The sequence below is a fragment of the Chamaea fasciata genome, unplaced genomic scaffold (genome assembly GCF_029207755.1).
Source record: "Chamaea fasciata isolate MVZ Bird 193981 ecotype frontalis unplaced genomic scaffold, bChaFas1.0.hap1 SCAF_23, whole genome shotgun sequence".
In the NCBI taxonomy this organism is placed as follows: domain Eukaryota; kingdom Metazoa; phylum Chordata; class Aves; order Passeriformes; family Sylviidae; genus Chamaea; species Chamaea fasciata.
Window position 1 is genome coordinate 7,050,776 of NW_027094108.1, and position 22,028 is coordinate 7,072,803.

The 22,028-nt window shown below is 49.4% G+C and overlaps 1 protein-coding gene across 4 annotated transcripts in view; it reads right to left on the minus strand.

Moving 5' to 3' along the window:
• Positions 1 to 22,028, minus strand: part of SPEN (spen family transcriptional repressor) — a 67,167-nt gene that overhangs the window by 1,606 nt on the left and 43,533 nt on the right. For 2 of the 4 annotated variants that reach the window (XM_066202778.1, XM_066202782.1), the window contains 10 exons: positions 21,315 to 21,515; positions 20,386 to 20,537; positions 17,146 to 17,271; positions 16,470 to 16,583; positions 15,224 to 15,337; positions 13,604 to 13,704; positions 3,172 to 11,101; positions 2,329 to 2,724; positions 1,460 to 1,654; positions 473 to 631 (listed from right to left, as the gene is read on the minus strand). In XM_066202778.1, the coding sequence (XP_066058875.1) occupies positions 473 to 631; positions 1,460 to 1,654; positions 2,329 to 2,724; positions 3,172 to 11,101; positions 13,604 to 13,704; positions 15,224 to 15,337; positions 16,470 to 16,583; positions 17,146 to 17,271; positions 20,386 to 20,537; positions 21,315 to 21,515 (9,488 nt within the window). The remainder of the gene's footprint in view (positions 1 to 472; positions 632 to 1,459; positions 1,655 to 2,328; positions 2,725 to 3,171; positions 11,102 to 13,603; positions 13,705 to 15,223; positions 15,338 to 16,469; positions 16,584 to 17,145; positions 17,272 to 20,385; positions 20,538 to 21,314; positions 21,516 to 22,028) is intronic. The other 2 variants (XM_066202779.1, XM_066202780.1) reach the window with 2 other exon arrangements.

A 22,028-nucleotide genomic window follows, 5' to 3' on the forward strand; every position in this document is an offset into this window, starting at 1 on the left:
GCTCATTCTGGGCTCTTTACACCCAGAATTAAATTACACACAGGTGAAATAGCATTCAGTGCAGCAACACACCTGGAAAAAACCTTCCATGGCACCAAATGCATTCCACAAGAAAAGGCCAGCTGTCCTGGAAAAATCAGGATATGGGCAAGAAATGAAGACTCTAGTTCAGAGATAAAGAGCTGTAAAATGCATTTGATTGCTCTTCTACCCAAGATGATGAACTGGGAACACACCAAACACACATTTGGGGTTTTTTTTTGCCTTTGGGGTCGCTTTCATCAATTCCATCAACGATTACAGTAATCCCATCAGTAATTTACGGATCCCATCCACGTGTTTGATGGGTGATGAAAATGTGGGGGTTGTTTGACCTATAACCCCAGGCAGCTCCAGAGCAGAAGCCTGAGCTGCTCCCCCTTAGGGACGGGTTTGGTGTCCCTGTGGCACTGCGGGCGTTCCGTGCCCGTACCTGGTTGGAGCCGGGGTTGGGGACGTTGATGATGCCTGCAGCCTGCTTGGCCTGCAGGTAACTGATGAACGCTGCCTTGAGCGACTCCGTCTGACTGACCACGTCCTCTTGGTCCCGGCCGCAGGGCAGGGCCAGCAGCAGGCAGTAATCGCTCTCCACCTGCAAGGGAAGGACATGCTCAGGGAAATGCTGGATGAGTGAGGGAGTGTTTTCCAGCCATCCGTGCACTATCCAGGAGGCAAAATCCTCACTTTAAACTCCCTGATGTTAGAATTTATACCCCAGAGAAGCTGTGGCTGCCCCATCCCCAGAGGTGTCCAAGGCCAGGCTGGACGGGGCCTGGAGCGACCAGTGATAATGGAAGGTGTCTCTGCCCATGGCAGGGGGTGGGATGGGCTTTAACGCCCCTTGAACCCAAACCAGCCTAGGATTCTGTGACTCCAACACCTGCTGAGAGCTCTGCCATGGTGGAAAGGACTAAAGGTGTATTTTCACGGTCACCTGAACTTCCCTTCCCACCCTACTCAGACACACTGAAGTCAGGAGGAGTTTGTGCCAGGGCTGAGGGTGACTTAAGGGTTTCCCAGCTCTCGCTGCCTTTTCCATAAATGCAGTGCGAGAGCTACTGCTCATCACCTGCAACCTGTGTTACACTCTCTGGGTTGCAGGAATCAGTGTTAATACCAGGATCCCAAAACAGAATCACAGGGATCTCCTGGATTGGAAGGAATCCACAAGGATCATCAAGTCCAACTCCGGGCCATGCACAGGATCCCAACAATCCCACCCTGAGAGCAGCGTCCAAACACTCCTTGGGCCCTGGCAGCGCTGGGGCCACGCCCATTCTCTCATGTGGGGGAGCCCACATGGCAGAAGCCCAGGTTTCTGGGAGCACTGGTGGTTTTCAGCCCCACAGCTGACGAGACCAGCCCGGCTCTGAGCACGGGGACTCCCAAACTCCCTCCCTGCCCCACCCCGGGCCCTCACCATCATTCTCCGTGCGACCCCCTCCAGCTGGGAGGCCTCGAGCCGCATGCGCTGCGCGATCCGCAGCGGGGGCCCTCCTTCGGGCGCCGGCAGTGACCGGTGCGCCAGGACGTTGTTCCCGGACACGAAGTGCAGCTGCACGGCCGCCGTGTCGTTCTTGAGAGCCAGGAGACCCTGCCAGACAATGGGGTATTTCTGGGAAGAGAGGGAGAAGAGTATTACACACAAAGCAAGGGCAGTGGGATCTGAAATCCCGGCTCAGCTGCCTCCGATACTTCCATCGAAGGTTTAAAGGCTCAGCAAAGATGTAACACCAGATCAACCCTCTACAAGCCAGGCTTGGCTGACATCCCTAAAACAGGAATTCAGTCCTTTTCCTTCCAGCTGGCCAGTCTGCCTGGGTGGGTCCTGTCATCCTAATTCCTCTGCTGCCCACCCAGGGCTGTTCCCGAATGCTGTTTTCCCTTTTACAAATGGACAAATTGAGAAACAACAGAAGAACTGCTCGAGGATGTATGGGAGATATTTGGTGCTGAACACAACTCTCACCTCCATGCTGGTACCTGTTCCTCACTGCCTCCCTCCTTTTCCTCATTTTCTACACTTGTGAGAGTGGTTTTTCCTTTCTATTTAAATGAAATACACCAACACTCTCCCCTGCCTACGAGGAAACACTCTCCACGAAAAGGCTGACTTGTAAAACTGACTTGGAAGAGTAAACATGCTAAAATCCATCAGGAACAAAACAAGGCAAAAAACAAACAATGCCTTTTCTGCATCTGAAGTTTTCTGCAAGAAAGGTCAGAGACGGTGCTATGGCTGAGACAGAACCAGGCGATTTCCCCCCGGATCAGGAGCACGACACTCACTGTCAGGAGCTGGACCATGTCCACTGGTCTCTGGGACACGGGGTGAGGGGATGGCTCCTGCTTGAGCGTGGACTGGGGCTCCGGGCGGCTGAGGGGCGGCCCCGAGGTCGTGGGGATAAACATAGACTGCTTGGGGACCGCCTGTGGCTGGTGTGGCGACGGAAGCTCCTGCTTCATGGAGATGGCAACAGGCGAGGGGTAGGAGGTCTGGCTCGTATCCCCTTGTGCCCTCTGGAGGTGGACGTGGGGGTCCATCTGCGCCGTGTGCCGGTTCACGGAAGTGTGGTGACTCTGCTCTGGCCCTGCTGCCGATGGGCCCTTGGGATCCTGTGGGATCTGAGGGGTCTTGCTGCGGACTGGCTGGCTGGGGTGCGAGTGCTCACCCTCCGGCAGACCCTGGGAAGCAGGCAGGGGAAAAAAGGGAAGATGTTTAGGCCGAGGGTGTATTCAACCCCACTGTAAGGCTGCCAGGACACCACCAGATTCCTAGTGGAGACATCCGTGTCACAGCTCCAGCCCTGCTGTGGCAGCACCTGGGAGAGTCCCCCACGTCCAAGCCCACCTGAGCTGAAACACCACTCCCTGAATCCTGCCCCAAGCCCATCCTTAGCCTCACCATTCCTCCAAGAGTGCCTGACCCACACACCACACCTTGGTACTGACAGTTCTCCCCCCGACACGGTCACATCCAGAAACTCCTGGGTGGAGTCCCAGAGGAGTTCAGGAAATGGGTTGTTTTGGCTTCCTCTGATGCTAAGCAGCATTTGAACCCCATACTCCAACAAGAAACAGCTCAAACCCCTCCAGATTCCAGGGAGACGGATAAAGGGTTTTCCTTCTCACCTGAGACGGGGTCATGCTCCGGGAGGACAGCCCGATGGGCGAGGCACCCGGGAACTGCGGATGTCCAAGCTGCGCCGTGTGGTAATTCCTCATGTCGCCGTAGACGGAGCGGTAATCGTGGAAGGAGCTCCCGGCAGGATGCATGATCTGCACCCCATGTGGGACCACCACGGGCTGTGTCAGGGGCAACCCAGGCAGCTGGCTGCCCGAGGGCACGCTGAGCAGCCGGGGCTCACTGTGGGGAGAGTGGGCCATCTTGCCTTCCGAGGATTTGGGAGTCTCTTTCCCAGGCTGTGGGGTCTTACTGACCGGGGGAGTTTTGACGGCCCCTTCAGGTGTCCGGGATTGTCGTGTTTCCGAGTGGTGCTCGCCCACGGCGGCCATGTGCGGGTGCATGATCATCCTGACGTCCCGCGGGACGTTGTACTGGTCCAGCCGCAGGCTGCTGGGGTGCATTCGGTAGTCGGGCTGCATCACCAGCACGTCGGACTGCACCGGGGCTGGCCCGCGGCACACGGCGGTGTGGTGGAAGTGCAGCTCCTCCTCGGGAGGATGCTGGGAGGACAGCGGGGGCATGACAATGTCTCGGATGGGTGCTGGCTGGGGCGTGCTGGATCGCTGAGGTTTGATCTCCATCTGGGGTTGCAGAGCAGCTCGTGGGGAGTGGAGCGCTTCTGGGCGGATGCCGTAGGGAATGCCGGAGAGAGGAGGGGTGTTCATCCTCACCTCACCTTGGGACAGATGGCCCAGGGACACAGTCTGTGTTACGCTGTGGGGGGGCATGATAACAGATTGCTCAGGATGCATGCTGGATATGTACTGAGGAACGGGAATTCCTGGTGCCAGCATGACCGGGGCGCTGCTGGACAAAGCCGGAGACGAGGTACTGCCGGGATGACAGGCCCGGGGGAACGGTGACGGCGAGTGCCCGCTGGTACGTGGCGAGTGCGGCTCCTGTTTGGTGACTCCCAGGTGGGAGATGGCCCGGTCGGTCGGGGTGCTGGGGCCCGAGCTGACATGGTTTGCTTCCGAGTGCATCTTCCCAGAGAGGGAAGGGTGGTGAGGACTAACTCCAGGACTCAGGTTGGAGGGTTGCAGAGTCTTTGTCTCCACTTTCAGAGCAGCTGGGTCAGACAGTTTTTTGTTCACGACCATCTGGTTATGGACCAGCACGGGTGGAGTGTTTACCGTCTGTGTCAGGACCTTGCCGGGCTGAGACGCCGGGGTCTGGACAGCAAGGTGTGACGAGTCGGACTTGTCCAGCACAGCACGCTCCTGTTTGACAGAGGAGATGACAGGCGAGGTGTTGTAGGGCTGTGTTCCCAGTACCAATGAAGAATGGGTGGAAACAGTCCCGTAGCCCGCCGAGGTTTGGGAGCCTTTTGGTGCTGTCTGGGACGGTGTGACAGGCTCCTGTTTAATCTGAGACTTGGATACAGACTGCTGGAATTCGATGTCCACAGCACTGGCTGGGGGAATCTGGCTGATCTTGGCACTGATTCGCTGAGGGCCTTCTGTCTTCTGCCCTGAGTAACTCAAGAGCACCACACCTTCCGAGGTGTTCACCCGCAGCCCTGGGCTGGACCCAGTCTCCACAGGCCTCTCCTCGATAATAGACATGGATCCTGGATGAAACCTGCTGTTATCATTTGTACTTGATCTCTGCTTAAATTTTGGCGAGGGAGCGTTAATGAGGCAGGTCTGGGTTTGGGGAGCTTGTTTCACCAAGGTGATCCTCGGAGCATCCTCCAGATCCACGCTGTGGGGCATCCTGCTGATAACAGAAGTGGCTTTGGGAGCAATCACGGTGTTGATCTTTTCCTTCTCGCTGAACACTGGCGCTTCGGCCACCGGTGGGTCCAGGGCGTTGGTGACAGGAACGGCCGGCTTCTCCTCGGAAACCGGCTTGACGGCCTCCACAGCAGGGTGGAGAGCTGCCTCCTCCAGGCACGGCGCGCTCACTGGCTCCGCATGCGTTGTCGTCACATGCGTGGAGGCTATGCTCGTCGCCGAGACATATTTGGGCTCCATGAGTATCTTCCTCAAAGTGCTGGAGTTTGTGTCGATATCCGACGCCTTTGTGTCTGGTGGGAGAGCGGGCGGGGGTGTGGAACGGGCACGGGGCTCCTCGTGCCTGACCATCCACTCCGGCACCTTGGCAGCACCGGAGTGAAGGGGGACAATGGTGGAGGGCACTGGGGTGGGCAGCTTGGCTGCCGCTGCGGGAATAGCAGGAAGGGCAGCATTCGGGGCACTTGGCGGTGTGATGGGAGCACTCTCCAGGGGTGACCGGATCTTGAACCCGCTCTGACTCCCCTCGTCAAGGGGGACTGGTGGGGCACCCAGGTCCAGAGGAGCTGGAGCGGGCACCTTTGGAGAGGTGCTGCTCTCAGGGGCAGCCTCATGTGCAGCCACGACATCAGCAGTCACAGCCTTGGTGACATCAGAGGCATTTGGATCCACGGATGCTGTGGGTTTGATTTGCTTTTCCTCCTTCGAGGCTTCTTCAGGTTTTGTCTTTACTTCATTGGCAGGGGGTGATTTGCTCTGCAGCCTCTCTGGCTCAAAGGTGTTGACTTCGGTGGTGTCACCCTTCCTGCTCGTGCTCTTCTTGCGTCTCTGCCGTGTGCTTTTCTGCCGCCCCTTTTCCTTCCGAGCAACTTCAGCCTCCTGCAAGGTGTCGGCCTCCTGCGCGGAGTTGGAAGATTCGCTGAAGCTGACTTCAGACTCCTTGCTCTCAGTCTCCAACGCCGACGGGACAGAGCCAGGGACCGGCTGCACCACAGGCTCGATGGCAGCCTCAGTTTCTAGGATATTGTTCACTGCCTGATCTGTCTCAGGCTCCATCTCCTCCCGAGGGGACTGCAACACCAAGGGCACTGTGGGGATTTCAGCCTCAGATTCAGCAGGGTATGTTGGCGGTGCAGGGAAGCTTTCTGTCTCCCCAGAAATGTCATTGATAATGGAGCCAATGGCTGCTGCCAGCTCCGTTTCACTGGCCTGGTGTGCGGGTTTATCTGCCTCCTCCTCCTGACGGACTTCAGCCACATCTGTTGTTGGCTCCTTATAGGCAGCAATTGTTGGAGGAGTTTCAGTGAGTTTTGCAATGTTCTCCACTGCCTGCTCGAGCTCAATCTGCTTTGCTAACTGGGCAGCCTCAGGCGACTGCTTGGGCTCGCGCATCACCTCCTTTTCCATTTCTGAGAATGAATCTTCTACCTCATTTTTAGAGAAGTGGGGTGGCAGGATGTCCTCTTTTGGAGGGCTCTTCATCTTGGGTGGTGACACCGCCACCGGCTCTGCCTCCTCTTCAGTGGGCCGCAAGGCGCCCTTGACTTCATCGACGTTGAGACGTATTTCTACATTTTTGAGACAGACGGATGCCTTATCAACGACGGTTTTGGTGTTTTTGTACCTTCCCCTTTTGGATTTTGTAACCTTTTCTGGCACCGGCTTCTTCTCAATGATCTCAACTGTGGGGATTTCTAGCTGATTTTTCTCCACATCCAGTTCCTTCCGATCACGTTTCTGCTCACTTGCTGCCGGCTCTTTCTCAGCGGCTTTTGCTTTATTGCTGTTGTCACTGATGCTGGATTCCTGACCGCTTCTTTCAGGAGCATCTTCGGATTCAGTCGTGGTATCGGCTTTAGGTTCATTCTTCCCTTTCTTCCCCTGTTGGCTTGTAGCAGCTGATGGGTGAGTGTGTGTGAGCTTCTGGGATCTAGGAGACCTCCAACCCTCTGCAGGTTTAGGAGCTTCCACAGTATCTTTAGTTTCAGCCTCCTCCACATCTTGTTGTACCGGTTCGGTCTTTATCGGAGAGATGTCCTCCTCCGGCTTACGGCGGGTTTTGGGAGGTCTTCCCCTCCTTGGGGTTGTGGGAACAGTTGTCACTGTTTCCTGTGGTTCCTTTTCCACTCTCTTCCTGGTGGATCTAGTGACCTCCATGGAGTCCTTCACCGGAGATGGGCCTTCGTTGTCCCCTGTGGTAGCATAGACCGACCTTACGTTTCTGCGCCTGGTCCGGCCTATTGGCAAGCTCAGCTCCACATTTTCTGGCTCTGCAGCAGAACTTGGGGATTTAGCAGCATTCCTTGAAACCTTTTCTGCCTCCACTTTCAATTCAGAAAGCTTCTGGGTCTCCCCGCGAGGAGAGCTTGACCTTTTCAGTTTTTCACGGTCAATTCTTTCGCTCTTCCTTGTGACGGGCTTTTCCACAACGTTAGCTGCAGCTGACTGCACGGGAGTCTTGGACCGTTTACTTTTGTAGGATTTTTTATCTTTTACAACAACCGGAGGGTCCACTTCCATATCGTTGTCGGAAACAGGTGGCAGGACCTCAGCAGCCGCCTCCACCTTTTGACTCACACCAGCATCGGTATTCGCGGACAGTGGAGGATTTTCTTCTTTAGGTTCTGCAGCCTCATCTGACTTCTGAACTAGCTTGGGCGGAGGTGGAAGAAGCTGGACAGCCTCAGGTTCTGGATCTACACTGATGTCTGCATCAGAAAATGAGGCCCCAGGAGTGGGAGGTTTGGTATCCAAGTACGAAGGATGCTCTGTTGCCACAGCATCTTCCTCTGGTGCCAGGGTTGTAGTAACAATTTCTTTGCTTGCTTCTATAACTGGCGGAGGTTCTGTTTGCTCAGGTGGTTCTATTTTGACAGGAGCAGCAAGTTCAGGAAAAGGTTTTTGTTCCTCTGCTGCAGCAGCAGGTTCAGAAGGTTTCTCTTCTTTGACAGAAGCTGGTTCCACCAGGACCTTTTCATTCACTATTTTCTCAGGAGCGATGGGAGCTGGTTCCTGTGGGAGGACGGTGACTGAAGAAGGACCAACAACTGAGGAAGGTTTATGTTCTGTTTCTTTACTATCAGGAACCATTTCTGGTGTTTTTGGCCGGTTTTCTTTATCTTCCTGTTTCTCCACTTCTTTTGGCTTCTGATCTTTCTCCTTTTCTTTCTGCTGCATTCGTGTCAGCTCAACGAACCTACTGTGGAAGAGAACCACTGGCTCTTGCACCAAATCAGCCGTGCTGTTTGTCCCATCAGAGGACGACTGTCTCCCGTACAACCTTCCAGAGATGAAATCCAGATCCTCATCCTTCCTCTCTAAATGCTGCAGGCGTTTGGAGTCCTGTTCAAAGATTGAACTGTGCAAAAACCGAGAAGCGAACAGTTCCTGCCGCTCTTGTTCCTCCTCTTTATGATCTTCTTTCTTATCATCAAGTTTTCCACCTTCGGAATCGGTTCTGATTTTTTTCTTTTTCATATACCAGGATGGAATAGGTCTTGGAGCTGAGTCAACCTTCTCTTTGTCTTTATTGTTTCTGAAACTGGCAAATCTTGAATCCCAGTCTAGAAAGGACCAGTTTTCCTCTCTGGAGGAAGAGAGAGATTTAGCCCTTTCAAGCAAGGCCTTTGTGTCAGGTGTGATTGTCTTGTCCAATGCAAAAGAGTAGAATTTGTTTCTTTCTAAGGAACTGGACTGGAGTCTTTCCTCTCTTTCACGGAACTTCTCTTCTCTGTCCCTTAATAAAAAAGACAACCTGGAACTCTCTAACAAGGACGAGGCTTTTGGGGAATGGGGCTTGTTTTCGCCATCGTCATCCGAATCTGAAGGCACCTCCCCAGGTTCCAGGTCTCGGACAGACCGTTTCCGTATACTGTCTCTTTTCACAATGCTGCTTGGAAAGCTGATATCAACTCTCCCAGGCTCTTGCTTCACTTGGGTTTCCCACCTACTTGAGTCTTCCTCAGAACTCAGCACAGAGAGTTTTATTTTAGCCATTTCTGCCATCTGCTCCCTTCTGCTGGAATCGTAAGGATTGAACTTCAGTGAGTCCTCCCTCACAGTCATGTTGGAGTATGAAAGGCCCTTTTCTTCTATTTTAGGCGACTCTTTGGTTTCCTTCAATGGCATTAACCTCGGAGAATCGAGTGTGTCGTCATCCTCATGGAATGGGAAGTGCCTGATGCTTGGGGAACAGGACATCCTTTCAGAGTCCTCGCTCACCTGACGAGAACTTCTGTAGTTCCTTTCTCTCTTAGTGCTAATTTCAAAGTCAAACTGGTCAGTCTTTTTCCTTTTACTTGGTGGAGAGTCATCGGTGACATCCTGTGGAGGCTTTCCCACCTCGTGAACCAGACTCCGCTTTTCATACTCATCCACATCTTTCTTTGGACTGCCAAACTTCTCAGACTTTGCTATCTCCATTTCCAGCTGCTGTTTCAACCTGCGACTTTGCTCCATTTGTTTGCGGTAGCTCTGCGTGTGGTCAATGTCAATGCTGATTTTCTCCTCCGTGTCAGCTGTCTGAGGTTTCTCTTGGCCAAGTTTATGGTCTGGTGTTTCTTCAGGAAGGCCAGAGTAATTCTTCCTTGTGTCCTCTCTCTCCGTTCCCTGCTCGTCCAGCGGTTGTACCTGTTTATGCTGGGGTTTTACCGGGTTCAGTTTTTTAGGAGGCAGTTCCTGAACTTCCACAGGTTCATCGGGTGCCTCGATGAGCCTTGCCTGCAGATCCAGGGTAGGACGCATGCCAATCCCACCAACATTAAGAGTGTCCTGAATTTCTTTGGGACTAGTAACAGGAATAAGTCTTTCCAGTTTGAGTTTTTTAGATTCCCTTTTAAGCACCTCCTTCCTCAGGGGTTTTCTCTCCAATTCTCCTTCCCTTAATACTGGTGCTTCTCTAGACGACGCTGTTGCATCAAGCTGCTTTTTCAAAACCACACGTGCATCCTCCTCATCTTGGCTGCTCCGTTTAACATCCAGTTTTTGCCTGTCGGGTTTCGGATTCGCATCAGCAAAACGCCTTTTACGAGCCTCCAACTTGTCTAAATCAACTGCATTGGCACCCTCAGAAGTTTGTTCCATCTTCAAGTGCTTTTTGGGTTTCATTTTTCCCTCCTTGTCCACCACTTCAATGTGGCTGGCAAGGGCTTTCTCCTTCTGTACCTTGGTTCTGACAGGTTCTAGTTTAGACTGCTCAGACTTGGCTTGGTCAGCCTGGGACATCTGGGTTTTCTGCTCAAGCAGTGGGGATTTCAGAGCATCGTTATCCAGCTTTGCCCTCAGTTTCTCCAGTGCAGGCTGATCGATCACCTTGCCCTCCTTTTCCTTCACACGGGTCAGCACAACACAGGGCATCAGTTCCAGGCGGTTCTTTGCTGCCCCTTCTTTGTCACCCCTCTCTTTGCTTTGTTTACTGTTGCCCTTCTGTTTTTCTGGGCTGGGCTCTCTCTCATTCTCCTGATCTGTTTCCGAGGACTGAGAGCTGGGTGAATGGATTTTTGCTTTTCGTTTCTGCTTATCTGTTTTCTCCTTTTCTATTTTTTCCAGCTTTTCTTTCCTCACCAAGCGCTTTTCCTTGTCCACCCTCTCCTGCTCGAAAACGCGCTCTTTCTCCACTTTCTCATTTTTTGCGTATCGTTCCACACGGGCTTTGTCAAGCTTGTCGTATCGCGGTGGGGACAGTGAGCTGCAGCTGCCACTGCGATCTGAAGACCTGCTGTAAATCCTCCTCTCCGAGTCGCTCTGCAGCCGTTCTGACTGCGAGGGGGATGCTCCGGGGCTCTGTGGTCGCCGGGAATGCGTCGGGCTCTGGCTCCGCTCAATCGGCCTACGTTCGTGGTCTCTGTCCCGATCAGATTCGAACCGTTCCCTCTCCCTCTCCCTCTCCCGTTGCCTGTAGCTGTACTCCCGGATGTCCTGCTCGTACGGATCTCCCCGGTAATCCCGGTACTCGCGAGGGTCGTCATAGTATCGTGGGTCATAGTAGTCTCCTTGGTAGGGATCCCACTCGGCATAGAATTCTCTGCCCCGAGCTGGGTATTCCCGCCGAGGATCTTCAGGATATGTCCCCGGGGTCCGAACAGTCTCGTAATAAGTACGGTCAGGGGCGTATTCGTAGGATCCTCTTCGCTCGTCTCTGCTAAACATAAGAATAAACAGATTCTAGTTCTCCTTCTCAACCAATGTACTCTGTTACCGTATTTTTTTGCTATGTAAAGGAACAGTTTTCTCATCTTTTTTCCTGTGTGCATCAAGGCAGCTGCACACAGAGGTTTGGCAAGGAATTTGTGTGTGCAGTGGGCTAAATACTTTTGTTAACTTACCAAATACCAAATGTACTTTGTGGGTAGCATCATAACAGCTCTTCGAAGCATTGTTTCACCACCCTTACACCTTTGTTTCTGTCAAATTCAAACCTTGAATGAAATGAAAGTAAAACCAGCACAGCACCTGTGAACCCACACAAGGCTGCAGGGTGAAGACACCCCCTTATCCAGAGGGGGGATAAGACCCTCAATTGACTCTGAAAACATGAGTCAAATCAAAGTCCAGGCTTGTGCACGCATGTGACTTGCTAGCATTGCCTGTTTACAGTAAAACCAAGTAAACAAGTACCAGGTTGTTTATAAGATCAGGTGAATTCATTCAGCTAAGTAAGTGAAGCAATTAATGTTGTTATTTCAATACCTCCAAGAAGTAAAAATAAGTCATCTGTAAGACGAAACATGGCAGGGAAGTGGAATAAAGCTGGAGTTCAAATTCCCCACCATTACAGAGTGTTTTGCACACACTGTACTAAGGTGGGGTTGGGCTCTGCTCCCAGGGAACAAGAAACAGGACAAGAGGAAACGGCCTCAGGCTGTGCCTCCGGAGGTTCAGGCTGGACATCAGGAGGAATTTCCCCACAGAAAAGGTGGTCAGGAAATAGAAGGGGCTGCCCAGGGAGGTTTGGAGTCCCCATCCCTGGAGGCATCCAAGAAAGGCCTGGATGTGGCACTGAGTGCTCTGGGCTGGCTGACAAGGAGGGGATCAATCACAGCTTGGACTCGATGACCTTGGAGGTCTTTTCCAACCAAAATGATTCTGGGATTCTTCATAGGTTTATTGGGTTTCACAGTTTATGTTTTATGTTAAAAGCTGGCAACCTCCACCTTTTAAGAAACATACAAAACCGAAAAAGGGTCAAAACATGGAAGACAAAAAACTCATGCTGCAAGTGATGTGGGATGTTGTGAAAAGCAGCTGTGAAGTTAAAAATATCGATAAACGATTTTGTTTGTTTCTTCACTATTTTTTTCCCTTTGGGTCCTATTCAGACTGACTCCAACTACAACCTTGAGGGAAGGTGGTTTGTGGAGATATCAGTACGTCTGCAAGGAGGAGCTTGGAGGGGCACCAGAAGCTGCAGCATTACAGGAGTCACTGCAGAGCTTGCTCTACTGCTCCATGATCTGTTATCCCTGTCACATGTGAGCAGAGTGACAGAGAAGGAAAAACCAGACCAATGTGTGCCCAAACACCAGAAATCAGGGTCCTGCTCAGGATTATTCCATGGCAAAGACAAGCCCACCTGAGTCCTGTGTGCTAAAAGACATGCAAAAACGCCCTTCTCTTGCCTGCATCCTGCGCAGTTCTGAGGAAATGCTTATTGCTGGCACATCACAACATCTGGCAAGGCCTGGGGAAGGCACACTTGTATTTCCATTATGCAAATCCTGATTGCCAATTTCCAAACCCTGCTTGCTTTTAAATCTGCTCATTTTGCATTATGTCAGACCGATCTATTTTGCTGCAAAACACTACTGCGTTTATCCAGCTCCCAGGTACAACTGGCGTCACGCTGGGCTGACTCCTGAGCAGGCAGAGCCCTAACAATGAGCCAGGCTCTGAGGGGAATAAAACATGGGTGTTTTTTCAGTCAGCGAAGGTAAAAAAAGCCCAGAATGTGGAATGTTTCTGTGCCAGGTCTTCAGAGATAAATAAGTGACTGTGCAGCATGTGGTGCTAGCTGCTGCCAAGGGGTAGCCACACAGGACACAGCTTTATTCAAAATAAAAACGCATCCTTACTCAAACGGTATTATTTTATCAAGTTACAAACAAAACTGTTGGAAAGGGGGAGGTGGAAGATCAGGTTTTACTCTCTGCTCAAGGGCTGAGAAGCGGGAGTTTATCAGACTTTATGTACACCCACCAACACACACATTTCTCTGACACAGATAAGCTGCTCTTTGCATTCCTAAGATGTGATGAATGACTCCCAACTGTGTCCTGGTGACCCAACAGAGAAACTGGATACTTAAATACGGATCACGCAGACAACTGAAACCTCCACCTCAGCAGGAATTCCAGTAACTGGCTACGCCTCGGATGCATGAGATCCTGCCTGCTCTAATCTGCACAGCTTAAGTTTGATCACCTAAATTTATTTTAAAAATAGTGAAGAAGTAAAAACAAAATTAAAACGCAGAGGTGTTTTTAATAGAACTTTAAAAATAAGGATAAAGTTGAGAGGGGAAAAAAGCTGTTTAAGAATTAGGGCATGAAGAAAGTTTGATTGTATGAAGAGGAGGACAATGGTTGTAAAAGGATTTTGTATGGTGCTGGAAAACAAAAAACTGAATTAAGATATTGATACTTGCCTTCTTTCCGCCAGCATTTCGTAGAAGTCTCTGATATCTTGACCCGTTTTCTCCATGGAATGATAAAATGCCAACTGACTCTCTCGATTTGCAAAGTCCACCTGAAAAAGAAAGGGGAAATCACATTCCATCACAGAAACCTCCCACTCTGCCAACATTTCCCTGTCTGCTGAAGGTGGGAGCAGAACTGAAAATGGGGGTAAAATCTAATAAAGATTGTCCAACACTTTCTGATTCTGGCCCTGCATATGCCCAGGAATAAAGATCCTTCTCAGTGGAGCTGTATAACTACTTCCTTGCTATATTGCTGTAGCTGCTTGTGTTGGGCAAAAGTAGCAGGAAAAATACACATGACTATCGCGGTATTGATGTTTTTATTGCCCGGACAGTTCCAAAGTCCCTTTTATCTCAGTGCAGTGCTACAGAGGGTCAGGATTATGAATCCATTCTGAATCCACGGTGTCTGCCCAGGGTTATAGAGCAGGGAAAGAACCGAGTCTCCTGAACTGCAGCTCCCTGTTCCAGCTACTCCAACAACTGGCATTTTCTAGCACTGAGAAGCTAGTGGTATAGTGAAAAAAATTAAGGATTAGAATGGATTTCATTACGTGTATGCCACATAATGGAATATTTTTAACATTCTAGTTCCTGCTAGTTTTTAAGTTAGCCCAGTCCTGTGTGTAACCACAGCAATGGAGCACAGGCCCACATCAGGGGTGTTGCTTATTCCAAAGTCATGGAGCAACAAGATCCACACAAGATGTGAAAGGACCATATGCTTTCCTGCACAGGAAGGCGACTGATATCCAACAGCACACTCAGAAATTACAGAATATCCAACTTGCAGAGCTGGGTGAGGTCGGAAGCTGCTGAGATCATGCCTGACATCACTGCCCACTCATTAAGAGAGGAGAAAGGAGGAGGAGGAAGATAATTCAAAGGGTTGGCTGACACCTCACATCCCCAGTTAGTGGGACTGATGAGACAGTCAGAACAGGTATCACCACATTCACCCAAATCCAAGATATACCTGTAAATGTTGTGTTGCACCATGACAAAAAGTATTTTCTGTGCATTTTTTAAAGTAGTGTTTTCAATTATTGTTTAAAATTTGTTGCAAGGAAGGCCGAGAATCTTTAAGGTCTTTTCCAACCCAAACCATTCCATGATTCCATGACTGCATATTGAGGTTATTGTACCTCGGAGCTTGGACATCAGCATGGAGCAGCTGTATGCAGTCATGTGTTTCCCTGGAGGAACTCACACCTTCAGATTTCCCTTTTTTAACACGAAAACAGACAGAAGTTTGCCTTGGATTGGGGTAAACGAGGCAGTGACACGGACACCAACACTCAGGAGCTCAGAGAGACAAGTTCAGCGAAACGAACGGCAGAATACTGGAAAAGGCTTTATAAGTAACAGTTCAGGATTCCCTGACATCTTGATAAGCCGAGTATAAAAATATAATTTAAGCCTTTGATATGTGGGACGTGTGTGTCCTGCCAAGTATTCCTTAAGCCTGGCAGTCTGCACTGCCAGCATTTAAGGGGGAAGGCCTAAACACAATGTGTTCCTCTTTTTTTGCCTGTTTTGCTTTGGTTTGGAGGTCATTCTGCACACCTTAATTTTATTCCCACCGATTTTCCTCCCCTTGGTCTCTTTTACAGCTGCTTGTGCATATTCAATCTCATTGTAGAGAACCAGGGCCATGCCTTTTAAGCGGTCAAACACCACCTGTAAAAAACAAAAAAACAAAACAAAAACCAAATAAGAGCCTCATCCACAGGACTTAATGTCAGTCCCAACAAAATCCTAAGTCATGAGGATACCAGGAAGAAAATAAATTTTAGCAAGGTGAATTTCCAGGCTTTTCTGATGAGGCATACTGGAATGAAGAGACAATAAAAGGACACGGGACTGCTTTGAATTGTGGATATTGTGGCTTGAGGTATATTATGCCTTTATTTTGTTTTTCTGTATTTTACTTTGAATTTTTTTTCTTTGTTGACTGAGTTTTGTAGCATTTCTTTGTTAGCCTTCTGGGTTTTTTTTTTTTAATTTCCAACGCATTTTAGGGGGGAAAAAAGGTAAAGGGAACATTTAATCCCGAAGTGGAACCAGCTTCTGTTACCAGTCTGCAGTACCACTTAACAGTTGTTAAATGCCCAATTTCCAAATATTGCTTTCTTTTAGCAGCATAAATGTATTATTCAAGCAACAACAGCTACAATAAAGAATGTCAAAGCTGCAACACAAACCCACAAACTTCGCGGAGGCCAGATCCTGATCCTGCACAGATTTACACACATTGCTTAATTTTAAACACATCCATGTCCAATAAAAATACACAGGACAACTCCCACACTGAAGTTTAAGCACATGATAAATCACTTGCATGGGAGAGGCTCCCGCTGCGTGACATGGGTGTGTTGCACCATTGTTGACTTTCTCTTGTCTTCCATGTACTTTTGGCACTGTGATTGTCCTGACTGCTTTTAAAAAGTCTTTTTTCTCTCGGTCTGATGAAAAAACCCATAGTTATGTCTAATTATGTAATTAACGAGTATGAGTAATTATGCAATTAGACTGCTGTTCTTCCAACTAACATTTAAGAAGTTTTGCCTGGGAGAGACTGTAGTGCACAAGAGCAACAAATGGTTTCCAATACTCAACATCTCGGCTCACTCAAAATACTTCTTTTTGATTGCTTTTAATGTTGACAGAGCCCTGCCAGCCAAATTCCACCTCGGGAAGAATTTTTTTCTACCTGAGCTATAAAGCCCTGGAAAGTGGGGTTGAAAGGACAGGATGGGAAGAAAGGAAGACAGTAACGACTCGGAAGCACAGAGCAAAGCCTCCCACCTACCTTCACCACAGGCCCGTATCGGCAGAAATGTCGGGTCAGATACTGATCCGTAACGTTTGTGGAAAGCCCATCTAACCACACGCAGTTTGTAGGCATGCTCTTCCCAAAACCCAGCTGGACACAAAAGGGCAAAACTTCCATCAGTACAGTGCACAAGGGTTAAACTCACTGAACAGAGCCTGCCTAATGAAAGACTTATTAGGAGAAAGCTGTTGTTTGTATGGATTTTCTAAAATTAGCATCTGGTGCAGGTGCAAGACAAAAATCAAAGAGCAATTAATGAAAATAATTCTGCTTGTTTAAACAAATACAGTGTTTGACAACACTGGGTTCTTCAGTTTGAACGTCTGAGAAGTGACAGGTTGACAGCTCTGGGGCCTGACAGGCCCTTTTTGCCACGGGGAGTGGGATGGATTCCCAGCACAGCCTCACCAGACATGGCCCTTCCAGGCCAGGGAACGTCAGTCTCTGAGTGCTCAATCCCAGGGTTGCGTGTGGACAGAGCCAACAAAAATGCTGATTAATCCCAATCAGGTGGTGGTTGAAACCATCACGCTCTGATGTGACCTCACATTAAAAACCATTTTACTTCCATAAACTACCCTGCTGCGACACATCCCACGATGCAGCAATGGAAGACACAGGAAGGATACGGTCCAGGGGAGGATATCTTTACCTTGAGCCGGTTATTTCCAAGATATTCCCCATCCATCTTCTTAATGGCTTTGCACACGCTGGCAATGTCGCAGTACTGCAGGAACGCATACTGAGGGACACCGTTCACCTTCTTAATGTCGATGTCCTGGGAACAAGCACAAAACAGAACAACCCACAGTTAGCAGTCAATCCCAATCTAAGAAGACTTGTTTTTTTCAGGAACACGTGGCACAGCAAGCTCTTTAATTAATATTTTCTTCAGAGAGAGGATTTAAACAATAGTAGACAGTTAAAACTTTGCTGTTCTGCTGCATCTCAAAACCAAATCCTTACTGAGCAGGGAAAGCTCTTTATCCCACAGATTTAAAATCCAAGCCCGCAGAACTAAGCCTGACCTGATCAACAAACATCAGCTTTAGGCTGTTAATACTATATCAAGAAGAGACAATTCAGGATCAACGAAATACAGATTAATTTTTGCTCACAAAGGCTCAAGAAAAAAACAACCTGTTCCGATCCTCATCTCTGAGCCAAGCTGGGCTTCTTTTCCAAATAATCATAATCCATCCTGTTCCTAGAAACACAAAGTGATGCTGGACTCATCTCTTGAACCAGCCTGACTCACGGAAATGGCAAAAAAGATCCTCAACTTCAGTTGCTGTTGCTCTTTAAAACCAAGCCACCATGGGCCCATTCACAAGTACTGCCAGAGGCTCACAAAGCCAAATAAAGGCTGATTTAATCGATTTAAAAAAGCCCAGCAAGCCAGGAGCTGACATTTGGTTAACAAACAAGCTCAGCACTAGCGCTGGAAAAGTACTCAAAGCGCCTCTGAACAAACTCATGATATTATGATTCATTCCAGGCTGAAAATAGGAGGTGGAGGGTTTGGCTTTATTTGTTGGAATAGCAGGAGCTGCCTTTGTGAGCCACACATGGATCTGAGCACAAATGTTCCAACATCCAGGACAGGCTAATTTCATGGTTAATAAATTTAGGGACAAGGCAGCAGTTTGATATGGTCTCACCCAAGGGCTCTTTATCTGGGAAAACAGAAGTAAACAGGGAGATTTACATAACTATTAGACTCCTACAGCCCTGGCCTAATGATTTAAGTGGAATATTAATAGAAAACTACACTTTCAAGTGTCTGAAGTAGCACAACTGCAACCATGGCAAATTATACTTGACCACTCACCCTGGGCAAGCAATTCCTTGTGACAGGCAAATAAAATACCATTATTGTGCTCATTACCCCTCAGAGTGGTTATAAAGCTGGTCCCTTCTGCACCTGAGCCTGCAAGTTTTCCTGGAAATGGCGAGGCAGCGCTGCCTCCCAATTCTGAGCCATTAATAATGCTGACAGGGAGCACCATGGCACACAAAAGCCAATTTACACTACCACTGATAAGCATCTTTATCAGGAGAGCTCTGCTGCTCTAACACTGGAAAAGGGTTCAAGCCACAGACATGGCACGAATTCATAAATCAGTATTGATGTCAAGGATACAGCAGAGTCTGGATACACAAGGGCTGCCAGACATCACAAAATGAGGATTTTATATCTGTCCACACTGCACATGGAAGCAACCTCCTCTTCTTTTGGGGGTAGCAGGGATGGGGTTCCTGGTGTGTGTGACTGAATCCTCAGCAGCGATAAGAACATGTCGGAGGAGAGTGAAGGAGGGACAGCATGTTCACAAGCACCCACAGCTGACACGGAGAACATGAACCATCTGAAGGCCCGACTCAACAGGAATCACAGAATGAATCCCAGAATGGTCTGGGTTGGAAGGGTCCTTACAGCTCATCCAGTTCTACCCCCTACCATGGGCAGGGACACCTTTCACTATCCCAGGGTGCTCCAAGCCCTGTCCAACCTGGCCTTGGAAACCTCGAGGGGCAGCCACAGCTTCTCTGGGCAACCTGTGCCAGGGCATCCCCACCCTCCCAGGAAAGAATTCCTTCCCAACACCCCATCTAACTCTGCCCTCCAGCTTGAAGGCTTGTCCTGTCACTCCATGCCCTTGTGAAAATTAATTAAATTGGATAGTGGCATGACTCTAGTGGAAAATTTCCCTTAAATGTAACGTTGATGTGAATTGATAGGAAGTCATGAACAGAGGAGAGGGGGCTGCTCTGCCTCATCTGGGTACTTCCCCTCAGCTGAAAACCCAAATCCCTCGTGTGCCATCACTGACCCATCTGCATCAATCCCTGTAGCGGTGTGTTTTTCAGTTTTCCTTTGTTGTATGTGTTTATAAATGGTTTGTTCTGTGTACTCCCTAAGTTTATCTCTATATGGTTTACCCCTTGTTATAGTTACTGGTCAATCTTTGGTTACTCTACCCGGGTCCGGTCAGTCACATTGGGGCCTCTCCCTGCGTCTGGAAAGTTCCAGGGAGAGCGTCGTGTGGTCAGTCAGGATCCCAGGGGTTCCCTCCTTGCCCTCCAGGTTTGGTCCCTGGAGAAACCCCTCATCCGCAGAGCCACTCCTAGACCTATCCCTGTTGGTTCCTTCCCTTACCCTTCCCCTTCCTCCTCCCCCCAATAAAACCTGTTGTCACGGCAGTCTGCGCTCTGCTGAGGCAGACTCCCTGGACGTGAGGTCGCTTCTTGCAGGCTCCAATAAACTTCAGTGGAAAACCCTCGGCGGAGTCCTCCTTCTTCCTCGCCATCATCACGCTACAGCCAGGCAGGTGCAAAGGACTCACCAGATCGGTTTGGTTGGCCGGCCCTACTGGGCCGCACCGCACCTGTCACCGGGGCCAGGGCTAGCCGCGACAGGTTTGGGGGAGCACTCCCACGGACACCGACGCGACAAATCCCCTCTGCCTGGGCACAGGGGTGCCTCCACACGCACCAACCAAGCCCCCTGTTTCAGGAATCAACAGGAAACTCAGATTCACACACTTGTAGGAGTCAACATGAGAACATCGCCTGGCACACTCACATCCCAAATACACAGTCATCTTTGGAGCTACTAGGAGAGAATTACCAGGAGAAAACAGCAGGAGAGACATTTGTTGTAAACACTCCTAGGACTGTTTTTCCTGCTAAGTTACCCCTCTACATTCATACACTGAATTCCGGATACAAAGAAAAGCTTTCAGGTATATTCCAGCAAGATGAATGACTCAGATTATTACAGAAAGACTGAATTATCTGTCGCTGACAGATTTAGCACCATTCACAGCATTCCACAGGTCTGTACAGAAAGGGAGGCAGTGCCACCCCACACAGGACACGATTCACATACCACTATTCCCCCAAAGCGCTGGAAGATGTTGCGCAGGTCGTGGTAGGTGGTTGTTTTCTCCAGGTTGCCAATGAACAGAGTTCTCGTTGCCTTTGGGTGAAACTCATCTATCCTTTCATCCAAAGGACGAAATTCATTCTCGCTTTCAGTTTCTAGGATAAAAGAGCAGGAAATTTGTAATGATGGAGATTTGGCTCATGTTGGTTTATTCAGGTCTCCTTCTTGATCTGAACAAGAGTAACCACTGTCTTTGAGAAAAACACCCACTTCTGCCCATGACTTGTTATTTACGTGAGACTGAGAATCTTTATATTCCACAGAGGAATCTGAACATCCTCAGGTGAAAAGGAGCTCCATCTTTCAGCTCCTCCTCTGGAAATTTACTCAAATAGCAATGCTTGAGCGCATGAATTCCAGTAAAGCTTCCCTGCGCTTGGGGAAGAGCACATGGCAGGAGTTTGTTTTCAGGAATCAATTTTTAAAGAAGCCATTGAAGTGCAGTCTGAGAATTTCACCACGTGCTCAGGGCTGCAGCTCTCACTGGTCGGTCACGTGGGCTGTGCTGCCACAGCCTCAAAACGCAGCACTCGTTGGCTGTTTTAATTAAAATGAGACAAAACGAGGCTGGGAGGACTCGGTTCTGTGCTCACACCACCCACTGGCAGCTGCTCCACCGAGACGTGGCAGATGAGATCGTTCCTTCCAGCAGATCCCACTGTTTGGGAGGATGGCAGCTTTCCTTCTCTGAGGCTTAAGACTGGAACTCTCTCATTGTTTGATCCAAGAGCATCCCCTCTTTTTGCTCTGGATTTTATTGTGGCATTTTTCCCATTTTCTTGAAAGTATGTTTCTTACTTCTATTCTGCCTCTTTACAACAGTTCCTGAACAAACCCAGAGCGGTCCCATGGGAGAAGGGCATGAACCTTACCTGGTCCTATCCAGGCTGTAACTTCAATCTGCATGCCAAAGAAAAGCTTTCCTTTGGAGGCATTTAGTGCTTTCTCCTGGTCCTCCTGCTGCCGGAAGAACACGAGGCCATACCGTTCCTCAGACGCGCCGTGGATCTGCACCGATGTCACCTTCCCGTATTTCTTGAATTCGTGGAAAAGTCCATCTTTAAGGCTTGTATCTAAACCAACAAATAAACATTAATCCTGCAGAAATGTAACTTTGGCCAATTCAGCAGCACCATAAAAGACATGAAGAACTCTGACTGTCTTTCTGAAATGTGACTTCATCCCATTTAAGTCGGTGCTCACGAGTGTCCTTTTTAATCTGGGATGTTAATTTTGCCACTGTCCAAAGTTTCTAGCTGATCTTCCTCTTTTAAACCCAAGAAACTACACACATGAGGTTTTACACCACTAAAGCTGGCAGTGGGTGGTTATTGCTTCTAAGAGACACCCAGTTCCAGGCGAAGAAGTCAGAGGGATACTTGATTAAAAATCCCACAGGAATGCTGTGCATGGCTGGGATGAGATCTCTGGAATGGAGACTGGAGTCACGCAGCCTTCAGTTCAGTCAATTCAGAAATATAACCAGGCAGATTCATCAGATTTTGCAGAATCTGACTCAGGCCCACACAATCTGTCTGGGATTTGTGGGATACTGACCTCAGCATCATGTTCTTTCAAGGAATACG